The sequence below is a fragment of the Myxine glutinosa genome, chromosome 5, assembly GCF_964187855.1.
Source record: "Myxine glutinosa chromosome 5, kmMyxGlut1.1, whole genome shotgun sequence".
Lineage (NCBI taxonomy): Eukaryota > Metazoa > Chordata > Myxini > Myxiniformes > Myxinidae > Myxine > Myxine glutinosa.
In genome coordinates this window covers 118,804,589-118,817,670 of record NC_136265.1, presented here as the reverse complement: position 1 = coordinate 118,817,670, position 13,082 = coordinate 118,804,589, and the positions used below count along the sequence as shown (strand labels likewise).

Below are 13,082 nucleotides of genomic sequence, written 5' to 3'. Positions count from 1 at the left end.
CATTTTATTTGCTCTTCTATTCCTTGAATCAAAAGTTCCCCACGGGTTGCACTTAATTTCTATGAGTCTGTGACGTCGATTCTTTGAGTCTGTGACGTATAATTTCCCCGTGCACTATTTTCCTACAATGTGAACAACATTTTACTCTGATAAACACGAATCTTACACCGAAGTTCATCCTGTTTTTAATCAGACAAAATAAATGAAAACTTACAACATACCAACAAACTGAATGAGTGAATCATTACAAAGGATGCGTGTAATGCATCATGTGATGTTTGACACTGTCTAATTGTTTACTTCAATGACAGCAGCATGGAAACGAACCTAAAATGAGCCAAAGTCGAGTCTCCTTCATGTTTCTTAATTCGGTACCAGCCAATCACACCACGGTAGGTGATTGTATAAATACAAGGGTGATACTGGAGCTAGCATTATTCACTCGGGTTTCATCTCGATCACCAAGTGGACAATTTGAGGAGTACCATGGCCACCATGACCGCAGCAGCAAGCCACAGTCAAAATGTAAGTCAAAGTCTTGGTCACAGTCAAAATGTAAGTCAAGGTCTTGGTCACAGTCAAAGCTTCAGCCAGAGTCACAGCCTCGGTTCTTCCTCCAGAGTCAGCGGGCACTCTGTGCGCTATGGTGCTAAATATTCCCGAAGTGGACTCGGATCGGTACTCGGATTCACTTCCGGTGCTGCAGGAGCATCTTCAAGTGTTGGATACGGTCAAGCAATGGGTGGATCAGGTCTCTCTAGAGTACTCGGTGGCGGTGCGATCACCGGATACCGCTCTGGAATGGGGGGCGGTGGCCTCTCACTGTCTGGGACGGTGGGACTTCCTGGAAGCTTGCGAGGTGTCGGAGCAGGAAAGGCCCTGCACGTCATCACCTCTGCTTTCCGCTCTCGAGTCGGTCAGGACATCAACGTCGGAAGCTATGGCGTTAACTACAGCTTCCTGCCGAGCACCGCAGGTCCCTCATTTGGTGGTCCATTTGGTGCAGGTCCCTTCGGACCAGGTTACATAGACCCTGCCAGTCTACCGTCTCCTGAGACGGTCCAACACACGCGCATCCGGGAGAAGCAAGACATGCAGATCCTCAACAATAAGTTTGCCAACTTGGTGGATCAGGTGAGAATTTATTTGCCGAATGAAAGGTTCTGCTTACGGTTCTTTTTAAAATGTTGTTGTAAACTGACCGGACCTGCCTTCATTCCTTCTGACACCTCGCTCTTCCATGAGTCTACATTTAGTATACAATAAAGTCAAGTAATACTACATTTTGTGTCCAGGTCATTCCCTTGCATTCCTAAATTTAGTTAAACTTTATGAGATTAAATCAATCTATCGACAATATACTTAACGATTTTATTTTATTGAACCAGGACATTCACCTCTGTATGATCCATCCAGGTGCGTACATTGGAGCAACACAACGCCATCCTGAAAGCTCAGATCTCCATGATCAACAACCCCAGTGACACTCCAGATGGTCCTGTGAACACAGCAATGGTGGCAAGCACAGTGACGGCGACCTACAACACAAACATTGTGCACCTCAGAACCACCAAGACAGCACTTCAGACTGAGGTGGACCACCTCACCAACATCATCAAGGACCTCACCACCAAGTAAGCAACACCATCTCCACATTATAGTCGGTGTTATTGGAACTAGGAACGCTACCTGCCCTACGGGCGGGGGTTTGATTGGGAAGCCCAAATGAAAAAGCAAAATATCAGAAATTGAAGGCTTTTTGTATTTTAAACGATTCATATAAACATCCGTTAAATCATATCACACGCAAATCATCAAAATCTAAACAGTATTTATAGAATTTCAATAAAAGCCACATCACTGTTCATATCGGTAAATATTATTCCATCGTGTTTGGAAAAACTGGAAAATTGGAAAAATTGGAAATTGGAAAAATTGGAAAATTGGGAAAATATTGGAAAAACAATATAGCCTATTTTACTCCAGGGGGTCCCAGGATTACCCACCCAAAATATCGTTGCCATCGGTTCAGCCGTTTTTGCGGTACCTGGGAACAGACGGACAGACAGCCATTTGGTGAATTATAGTGAGATTAAGGTAGTGGTGGTTCCTATGCCACCTGTGGCTGATGGGTGCATCATTTTCTGGGGGAGCGGCTGTACCGCTGATGCAATGCCGCCCAATTACCAGCAAGCTGGTACTCGATTTGCCGACCTCGGAAGGATGACAGACTGAGTCAAACACATGGTGTTAATTCAACGGCACAACAGGGGCTCAAACTCAGGACCCCCAAGATCTCAAGCCAGCCATCTTATCCTTTAAGGCAACACTATGCCTTTGGGAATTAAGGCTTCAATGTTCACTCACTGATGAAAATGGCTAAACCCATTCCCACAATACCATGGAATGATGCGATTCATATACTTTGTGTAGATACGAGGAACAAGTGGAAATCACACGAACTCTGGAGACCGAATGGAACACGCATAAAGACGTAAGTGAGACTGTCGTTGATTACCTGGTGGTGTTCATCACTTGCCTGGTCTATCAGGTCGCACTAGGCTTATGCTTATGTCATGAGCAGGAAATGACGTATTAACCGTCACGATTCAGGGTAACCCAAGCTGTATTTATTATTAATTTGTTATTGATCTGTTACGTTTCTTTCTAGGACATCGATACGGTTTACCTGACGATCGTTGATCTTCAAACGAAGGTTCAAGGAGTGGACAGTCAGATCGATACGTTTAAGCAAATATACAATGCTGTAAGTATTCTCCCTGTCGGACAACTTTAAATATCTCTATTATGATCTTTGCTTGGAGTTCCACACCTGGGGTTATAAACTAACCAATCAAACAACAGGACATTAGAACTTGAGATCTAAAGCAGTTATGCCATTTTTACTATCTTCATGATTTCACCTTCGGGGCCAATGATTGTGCCGATCAATGGGCTCGAACAAGCATCACATCCATTAATTATATTGATGAAGGGAGGATGCCAGGTAATACCAACAACAGGCAACTACCAAAAATACCGACATACAGTTGGTATATCGGGTATTTTCCCTGAAAAATCCACTTTAATGAAACATCGTATTGATTGTGGCCCAATGTATTTGTCCCACAGCGTGTACGTGAGGTACAAGCTACCATCACAGGTGGACCAACAGCTGCATATTCCATCAGGGTGGACAACACCAACCAGGCTATAGATCTCACCACGTCTTTACAGGAAGTCAAGACCCACTACGAGGTTCTTGCAACAAAGAGTCGTGAGGATGCCTTCGCCCAGGTTCAGCCACAGGTAAGAATGACTGTGTGAGGACACGTGACATACCTATCAAGCATAATGGACATTTGATGATTCTCTGAATGGATTTTTCTTTTTCCAGATCCAACAAATGGCCGTCACCGTCCAGTCTGGTCCTCAAGCGATCATCCAGGCCAAGCAACAGATACACGTGTTCAAGCTCCAGATCGACTCGGTTCACCGTGAAATTGATCGTCTCCACAGGAAGGTACATCACCACACAGTCCCTCTTGATAAGGATGGTTGTACCCTCATGTGAATGATCATGTGGATGACGCTACATGATAAGTTCCAAAACTACCCGTCATCAATACGATTTTGCACAATATTGTACTTTTGCGCTTTTGTTCTTTGCTTCCGCTTTTCCCCAGAACACTGAGGTGGAAACCCAAATTAATGAAACCGAGAATATTGCAAAGCAACAAAATGATGAATGGACGTACAAAATAAACAACCTTCGGCTTGAGTTGGAAACCATTATGAGGGTAAGCGCAACCAATGTGAGCGTTATCATTGGAATTTCTTCCTTCACAAACAGGAATCGATTTACCTTTTGTCATATTTCAAACCCAAATCATGTTCCTCGAAACGAACTACAAACTTACTTTGAAGCAAATGTTTTGTCTTTCCACAGCAAATAACTCAATATTCTCGAGACTACCAAGACCTTCTGTCCAGCAAAATGGCTTTGGACATTGAAATTGCAGCGTACAAGAAGCTTCTGGATAGTGAAGAGACCAGGTATGTTTCGTAGCTCCTATTTCACCACAAACTATGGGATTGTGACTGATTGGCAGAATGAGTGAAAGTCTGAGTATATTCACTGCCTGCAGAATCACTGGTGGTGGAGGAATCACCATCACCACCAACACAGGAACATACCCAGGTGGACTAGCATCAGCTCCAGGTGCTGGAGTTTCCTACGCCATGGCTCCTGGTGGTGCTGGAGCAGGTGGCTCGTCCGGAGTCGGTAGTTATGGATTCAGGAGCATGGGAGGAGGTGGTGCTGTAGGATACGGTGCAGGAGTTGGTGCTGTAGGATATGGTGGAGGTAGTGGTTTTGGTGGTGGGATGGGAATGTCGATGAGCAGGATGTCCATGGGTGCTGCGGTTGGAGGAGGCAGTTGCGGTTCTGGATTCTCTGCAGGAGTTGGACTTTCCTCGAGCCGTGCAGGTTACAGCGGCAGCAGGAAAAGCTACAGCTCAGGTGAGACATGCATGAATAACGTCAATGCTGATTTTGAAATAACATTTATCATTACATTATTAACTAGAACGGCACTCAGTAGAAAGCATACCTCCACCTGGTGAACAGTTTACGTTTTGTATCTCAGAGTTAGAGTAGACCAGAAAATCTCAATACTGAATCACATTTAATCAAAATCAATCACAGGAATCACCATAGGTCCAGTCTTTCATACCCTGATCTACTCCTCGTTTTTGGCCATATCACTCAATGGTGAAGAATCACTTAAAATTTCTACCAGCCGGATCCGGATCTTCACCAAAATCGAATCGTCCTTGTCAGACACCCAACCTCTCCACCAAGTTCCGTCCAAATCCGTCCACAACTTTTTGAAATATCCTGCTATGTATCGGTTTGGCCCGATCTCCCCATGGTGAAGAATCACTTAAAATTCTACTATCTGGATCCGAATCCGGATCTTCACCAAAATCTAATAATTTCCTCCTTGTCACATACGCTACATCTCTGCCAAATTTCGTCCGAATCCGTCAACAACTTTTTGAGATATTTTGTTCACAAACAGACAACCAGACAAACAGGGGTGAAAACATAACCTCCATCCACCTTTGGTGGCGGAGGAAATAATTTACCTTTATTTCGACTGGCCACCATTTATGTCCAATCCTGTATTATTTATTTTCCACCCATTTAAAACAAATGGAAGGTTGTACGTATAACTTGGTATTACTGATGTTACCAGGTAAATATTCTTACTAACCATGAGTTTTCTATCCCATTAGCTATGAGCTCATCCAATTAGCCCCAAGAAGCAACAACACCGTTTTCGGACAAGACTGAAACGGATCTGGACCGAGCACAACCCTGAAGAATCAGCATCTGTCAATTTCACTCAAAATCAATTCAACGATCGTGATAAGTCGCTCAAACCTATGATCGTGACTGCACCTTGTGAGATCATTTCAAACCGAATCACGAATATTTCTGATGTATTATTGCCTCCTGTGAAATGAATAAACGTTTGAAGGATAAAATTGATTTGAATTAATTCATCCACAAACACAATGGACTCCGTTATTTTAAAAGTTATTCATGTTTATTATTCCTTATTGATGATTTTAACTCATCACCTTCTACCTGCACCTTTATTACAAATAATATTCACTTCATAAAGGTAGGGTTCACATGATTAAGTCTGGACCCTTGCACTGTCTAGTCTGGGTTCAATTCCAGATGCCAGTATAAAATGCCAGTTATCCCAATTGGCTAGACTCTACTAGGCTGGGAAGCAGGTGAAATGGCACCCAAGACCAGGTCTGCTCTTGCTCGTTTATTACTTAAATTAATTAGCAGAGTAGATCTAGTTACTTTTTGGTGGGATGCACCTTTTTCTTTTAAAAAAAAAAAATATATATATATATATATATGTAAATATGAATATATATAATTATATATATACATATATATGTATGAATATATCAGAGAGGACGCTAGTACTCTCTATGTAGGGATGGCGTGGAAAAAAAATGTCGGTCCCATCTGCTACATACAAAACTAAAGTTGGATTGTCTTCTTTAAAAACTCACTTTGGCTACATATAGGCCATGGGGCATACCATTAAAATCCACTTTTTCGTGCAACAGGAATGGGGATTACTTGATTTATTCATGAAAATCAGCAAAATATTCGTTCCATTCGATATAATAATGTCCCCAATAAATATACCTGCACATTAAAATACAAATAAAGAAAGAATTTCGATAAAAAAAATCAGGTTTAAAATTCGCGGACAAGGTTGTTCACGTGCTAAATTCAGCGAATGAGCGCTCCAGATACGTCAGGTGCCGTAATTGGCCAATCACGCAGCTCATACTAAGCTCCATTCGGTAGCTGACAAACCAAGATGGCGACGCCCATTGCTTCGGCAGTGACAGGAAAACCTGTTCAATTTTCGTCCAAATTTTGCGTGATGCATGTTGTCCATAAAACTAAAAGCAATTTCATTCAATTCAATGATAAAAACTGGGCCCGCTTTGTTGAATTTGCGAGTAAATGGTTGCTCTATGACTGTAAAGAACGCGATTTACTGGCCGACTGTGCGGTAAAGCTGGGGCTTGATTTTGCCGATACACAATCCTGCATTGAAGCCAAACCAGAAAATCCCAACATTGGCTACCATTATGATTGTTCACGTCGCTTTTGTGACATCAGTAAAGTGAACAGGCTGAAGGAGAAAAAGACCGAAACATCTACATCTCATGGTAAGTTAATATGATTATGTAGTAATTTTTTTAGTAAGCTTTAAGTTTAGCCAAAAGTTTCAATTGTTCTGCAAACATAGACATGATCATGATGATAGAATCTGATCGTGATGATAGAATTCACATTACATTGCCATATATCATGATCAAATAAATCATCATGCTTGATTCAAGCAAGTTAGTAACAAGTTCCGGAAGATTTGGAGTTGGCCTTAGAAGAGTAGTATCTTCAAATTCAATTGACAAATGTACAGCAGACTCAGCAAGTCATGCATGATGAAATGTACATTTTATGATTTTGTTTATCTATTTCAAGACTACAATTTATAATACAAATCGTACTATTGCAAGCATGCTCTTTTACTTTAGTAATAGTATCATGATATGTGGGGATATTGTGGTTTATGTCATCAGGCTCATGTCACACCTCATTACAGTTTTTAGGATCCACAAAGAATTAAGAAATAATTTTGTACATGTAGACTACACATTTTTACTAAATTGTACGGTAGGTACTTCTTACTGTCCTGTAAATGATGGTAATAAAAAGTATGTTTACCTTGTCGGAGAAGTTGTTAAAAAAACCATGATTTGATATTTGTTACTAAAAAAGACAGATGTTTGCAAAATTTTAAACTCTATAATTATAAACAATAAACACATGTTGAGTTTATTTTTATTTTGTATTTTTGTTTTGTTGTTTTTTTGCGCGGTGGTCATGGTCATTAATATTTTTACTAGCAAAGCGTGTACAAATGTATAACAAGGGATGCACCAATAGATTCTTGGGGGGGGGGGGGGGGGGACATGGAAGTTTTTTGAAGAAAAAAAACGTCACCTACTATTGAGGCAAAAAAGAAAATTTACTCACTGATCTGAGTGGAAAAACAACAACTGAATATCAATGAAATACATTAGATATGAAAAAACACTTTGCCGTCTTGGTGGCGGAAAAAAAACCCCACTTTGTTTTTAACAGTTCCCGAGAAATCCTTGAAGACGTCGGAGCTATCGACAATTAAAAAAAATAACATGTGGACTTTGTTCTAAACAGTTTCTCAAAAAATCCTGGAAGACGGCGGAGCTATCGACAATTTTTTGTGCACAGTGTGCATGTATACTTTTAAGGTGCAAATGTTTACTTGCACAGTTACTTTGAGTGTGACCGCTATTTTGTCAATGCATGGATGATGCTGCCGGCTTTATTTGGGGCAAATACCAACGTGAGATGGCACAAGTTTTTATTGTTGCATCAAATTGCACGTTCCATCCCATGATATCCTAAAGGCCAAACAAAAATATAATTGTTGTATTATATATTTTTTTAAATATATTGTCAGAAAAAATTGGGTATACAAGTAACTGGAAGAAAAAAAATGAAAACAATTGTGTATATTTATGTTTAGACAATAATTCAATGGTTGGTAGGTAGGAAGAAAATAAATACATGTTTCATATTTGTTGAAAAAAAGTTAAATTCTAATCACTCAAAATTTGTTTCTTCCTTCTGTTTAATGCAGATGCCGGGACAGACATGAACGAACTTGACGATGGTCCAGTTGTAGTTAGTGAAAGCAGTGGAGAGCCCAGCAGAAAGAGAATGTTGCGTTCCTCAGATGCAAACAGCAGCCAAAGAGATTGGAGCAGGCGACATATGTTTCCTGAAGAGTGCATTTTCTGCCATAGCAACCAATACAAGCGCAGTCACATCTCAGGAAAGAGGTCAATGGTAAGGCTAGTAAAATGTGAACTCATCAGTGGAGGTCAACTTCTAAAGGCTGCAAAAGCAAAAGAGGATGTACAAATGCTGCATCAAATAGAAGGGGAGGACTTGGTTGCCAGGGAGCTTCAGTACCATCATGGCTGCTACAAGAACTACACAAGATTTTTGAGTAAACCTGGCAAGCCATAGACCCCAGTTCAAAATGGCTATATTGATGCTTTTGACAAATTCAGCCAAAACACCATCAGAAAGCGTCTAATTATAGGCAAAGAAATTCTTACATTGAGTAAACTCAATAAGATATTTATCCGCGCCATTAAAGATGTCAGCGGCATCGATGCACCATATCGAACATGGCATCTGAAGACGCGACTACAGAAAAGCTTTCCACAGTTAGTCTTCATCAAAGCCAAAAGTAGAAACATGAGTGACATTGTGTTTAGTGAGTGTCTATCAGCAGAAGATTTGGCCGAGGACTTGGTAGACGATACAGCAGGGAGTTTAACAGATGACAGCACAGATAATGAAGAGGAGAGTATACCAACTGTTTCAGAATCCAAACAAATTTCTCAAACTTGAAAGCTGTAAATTGAACAATGATGTAAATTATAATGTAATGGATATCATAAACAAATTTGATTGTCTCAATTATTTATGTCTGTCTGCCTTATCCTGGCATGTATACATTATGTATTGAACATGGAAACGAAGCAAAAGTAACAGTACTCTTAAACACTGTTAATCATGCAAGCACTTTCCATGACATGCGTAATGTATACATGTTGTACTGTTTTAAATAAATAAGTTGAAAATGAATCTTCTAAAAAGTAAAAGCAGTCAGCCGTCAACTGCCACTCATTGCCATTCTTCAAATCAAAGAAGATGAACTGATCATAGAAGGTAGAAGTGAGAAGTTAATTTTAAAAAAGTAAAATAAAAATGATTTATTTGCGGCACAACATGTGTTTCAGCTGCGGCGGACCATATTTTCAGATTGGATTCATTTTCAACTTATCGCTATGACTATCTAGATACAAAAATATCATGTTTATTGGTGTATTTTAGTGAAAAGGAGGTCTAGAAACAATATCACAATCAATTTTTTTCATTTTACTCCTCAAACTATCCAGAAATAAAAGAAAATGCAGTAACGTATAGTTGATGAATATATATTTACTTGCATTTTCATCAAGTGCGCGTTAAAAATTAATGAGCACCCCTGGTGTCTGGGGACATGGTGTTTCTTGTTCAGGAGCACATCCCCAACCCATCTATAGCAATTTTAAGTAATCCCCTGCGTTGTTGCACGAAATTGTCAAATTGAGCACATTTTAGCCCTATGCCCCATGGCCTAATATGAGAGCCTACCTGGTCTGTTCAGCTGATTGTCAAGGTAGCGATCCATTTTCAGTTCTCTAGTCCAAGGCAAAAGCAAAATAAAGCGAAAAAACTGGATCGGTCAAACCCGGAAATTCATCTTCTTGTTCATAATAATAATAATAATAATAATAATCTTCTTCAGACGGCATATTTCCTAGCTGCCTCTATCAATGGCAATGATTCTGCTACTATTCGACAGAGTTTTACTTCCTGCAACATCCTTTGGTATTATAATTCTCGTAGCTTGAAAGGATTCCACGAAAAGTACGGAAAACGACATTCCTATGTAAAACAAGCATTCTGAGTATTGCGCTGCAATACATGTCCCCTACCAAAGTTAAAAGTGCCATAGCTTTGTCAAAAATGATCGAATATGCAAATTTATGCACGGTTGATGCTGGTTTTCAAACTTGATCTGAGGTATGCTGAGACACGTGTGTCACGCCTCGCCTCGTTGATAAGCCCGCAAGGTCGCTCCGTGGAGCAGCCTGCATGTATTGCACTGTGTGAATTATATAATTACCATCTCACCATCTGAGGTACTAGCGATTCAAGAGATATCCATTTTTTTTCTTTTTTTTTCGTTTAATTAACGATATCTGCCAAACCACGTGCCCCATCGCAAATTCCAAAAGGACATTTTAGTAGACTGACATGCTGAACAGATTTTTGAAGTTTCCCCTCGATTGGATCAAAAATGAGGGAGGAGCTCGGTTTTAAAGGTTCATGCTTAAAAACGTCATAACTCTGAAACCATCAGTAATTTATTATATTTTTCGGTTCACGATCAATGATCGATGTGTATATATATGTTGCTCGGCTTGGCTCCGCCCCCCCCCCCCCGGAAAGCGCGCGCTGTGTCGCGCTGTTGACGTTCACGAGACGAGGCTGAGGACGCGCAGTGCGGCTTGAGGAGAACTCGAGAATAAACAAGAGATATCCATTTTTAAAAATATTTTCGTTTAATTAACGATATCTGCCAAACCACGTGTCCTATCGCAAATTCCAAAAGGACATTTTAGTGCTGAACAGATCTGTGAAGTTTCCCCTCGATTGGATCAAAAATGAGGGAGGAGCTCGGTTTTAAAGGTTCATGCTTAAAAACGTCATAACTCTGAAACCATGTGACGCATGACGTCATGCTCGCTGACTTTTTTGTTCGTCATGGGTATGCGATTCTGCCTGCAAAGTTTGGCCTCGATCTGTTCAGCCGTTGCAGAGAAAAAGGGGTGTTCGTGTTTTCACGAAAAACAAAATGGCGGCCGAACCACGTGACCTGTGACGTCATAATTACCATTAAAACATTCTACAGACCGAGTCCATCATATGGTGAAAATGTTATCTCAATCGGTCCTATTATTGCAGAGAAATTGGTTTTTAAAGGAAATAATGGGATTGGGGTAGGCGTGTCTATGACTGTCAATCAGCTTGATGGGGGCGGGGCCGCTAGACACATTTGCCTCAGGGTCGGCGTTATGCGTGATAATGTTACGTGGCATCAAATAATATCAGCAGAAACATCATGTCTCGGGAAATGCCTTGTTTTTCATTGTTACATTTATGAAAATAAAATAATAGCGAGGTACAAGTGCTATACACCGCACACAGGACACGTGATCACGATCCCTCCAGTCGCGGGTCAAAGTAAAAGCAAACCACGTGATCAATAAACCTTCTCAAGTCACGGTTTCTCTGCGCCAGATTTGTTGCTTCGGCGCATGACTGATGGCGTCGTATAAACAGCCTACACAAGGAATCCACGGGAATTGAATCTACTATAAATGGAGGTGTGTGTGTGTGTGTGTGTGTGTGTGTGTTTGTGTGTGTGTGTGTGTGTGTGTGTGTGTGTGTGTGTGTGTGTGTGTGTGTGTGTGTGTGTGTGTGTGTGTGTGTGTGTGTGTGTGTGTGTGTGTGTGTATAAAAGAGAGAGATAGAATTGTGAGGAACAGAAATGAAAAAACGAGATGTGTGTGATGATGGACATTTCTTTTGGTGAGGCTTCTCCCGCTGATTTGTCATTATCTTTTGGTGGAAAATCCACTAAACTGTTTCTCATATATTTATATGTTTATTCTTTGTTGATGTGATTTTAATGTGTTTGTTAAACTACATATATATGATATTTTATGTTTGTTCAACGACATTTCAAAGCATGAAAACCACAAACAATCTAATTAATTGTACAGTAACGGCTAGATGTTACAAGTTAAAAGAAACTAAAGAATTAATTACATGTAAAACCTCAAATATAGTTTACCTATTGACCTGTAGCAAATGTGCGATGCAATATGTTGGTGCATTGATGGGTTGACTGACTGCCTGGACGCAACTGAGGTTGTGGATCCACTTATTTACCATCAATTGATGTGGATCCATGATCGAGGTTGTGGATCCGCCGTTTGGAGAGGTCCTGGGCTGAAAGGATCGAAAACTCGAGGAAGAACGGTGCCCAGCTGATGATCCGTGCAGTCGGGAAACTAGTCAATTGTTTACGGGTTAACGTTCTTGCTTTAGGTGGAGGAACTATGTTTGAGGTTTAAAATTTAAATAAAGTTGAATATGGGATGTTGTGAAATTAACATCATTTACAACAATCCTTTAAATTATTTAAGTTTAGGAACAACCGATACTGTACAATTAATTAAGTGTGTGTGTGTGTGTGTGTGTGTGTGTGTGTGTGTGTGTGTGTGTGTGTGTGTGTGTGTTCACCCTACCTAATACCGACCAGAAGGAGCGTATAACTTCCAGGACTCGGCGTCGGCCAGATAAAGGACAAGGGGATTAACCCCCTCCTTGATAAGGGGAGAGCCGACGTCGGAGATCCGTAACAATATATATATATATACATATATATATATATACATATATATATATATACATACATATATATATACATACATATATATATATATATATATAACAAAATATCAGCCATCATCAGAAAGGTAACAAAATATCAGTCATCATCAGAAAGGTAACAAAATATCAGCCATCATCAGAAAGGTAACAAAATATCAGCCATCAGAAAGGTAAGAAAATATCAGCCATCAGAAAGTTAACAAAATATCAGCCATCATCAGAAAGGTAACAAAATATCAGCCATCAGAAAGGTAACAAAATATCAGCCATCAGAAAGGTATCAAAATATCAGCCATCAGAAAGTTAACAAAATATCAGCCATCATCAGAAAGGTAACAAA

The 13,082-nt window shown here is 40.2% G+C and overlaps 1 protein-coding gene across 1 annotated transcript; it reads left to right on the top strand.

Moving 5' to 3' along the window:
• The first annotated feature begins 432 nt into the window (after positions 1-432).
• Positions 433-5,553, top strand: LOC137412790 (thread biopolymer filament subunit alpha-like). The gene is made up of 10 exons (XM_068098108.2): positions 433-1,134; positions 1,417-1,634; positions 2,434-2,494; positions 2,672-2,767; positions 3,133-3,309; positions 3,398-3,523; positions 3,687-3,800; positions 3,950-4,056; positions 4,149-4,522; positions 5,302-5,553. Exons 1-10 carry the CDS (start codon positions 487-489, stop codon positions 5,319-5,321), a joined length of 1,941 nt encoding a protein of 646 aa, XP_067954209.2. The 5' UTR covers positions 433-486; the 3' UTR covers positions 5,322-5,553.
• Positions 5,554-13,082: the final 7,529 nt, after the last annotated feature.

Bases quoted from the DNA above. Each gene is read 5' to 3' on its own strand.
- LOC137412790 (XM_068098108.2), top strand. From the start codon at position 487: ATGGCCACCATGACCGCAGCAGCAAGCCACAGTCAAAATGTAAGTCAA. The intron at 4,057-4,148 runs GTATGTTTCGTA...CACTGCCTGCAG, and splicing joins CTGGATAGTGAAGAGACCAG to AATCACTGGTGGTGGAGGAA. The intron at 4,523-5,301 runs GTGAGACATGCA...CTATCCCATTAG, and splicing joins CAGGAAAAGCTACAGCTCAG to CTATGAGCTCATCCAATTAG.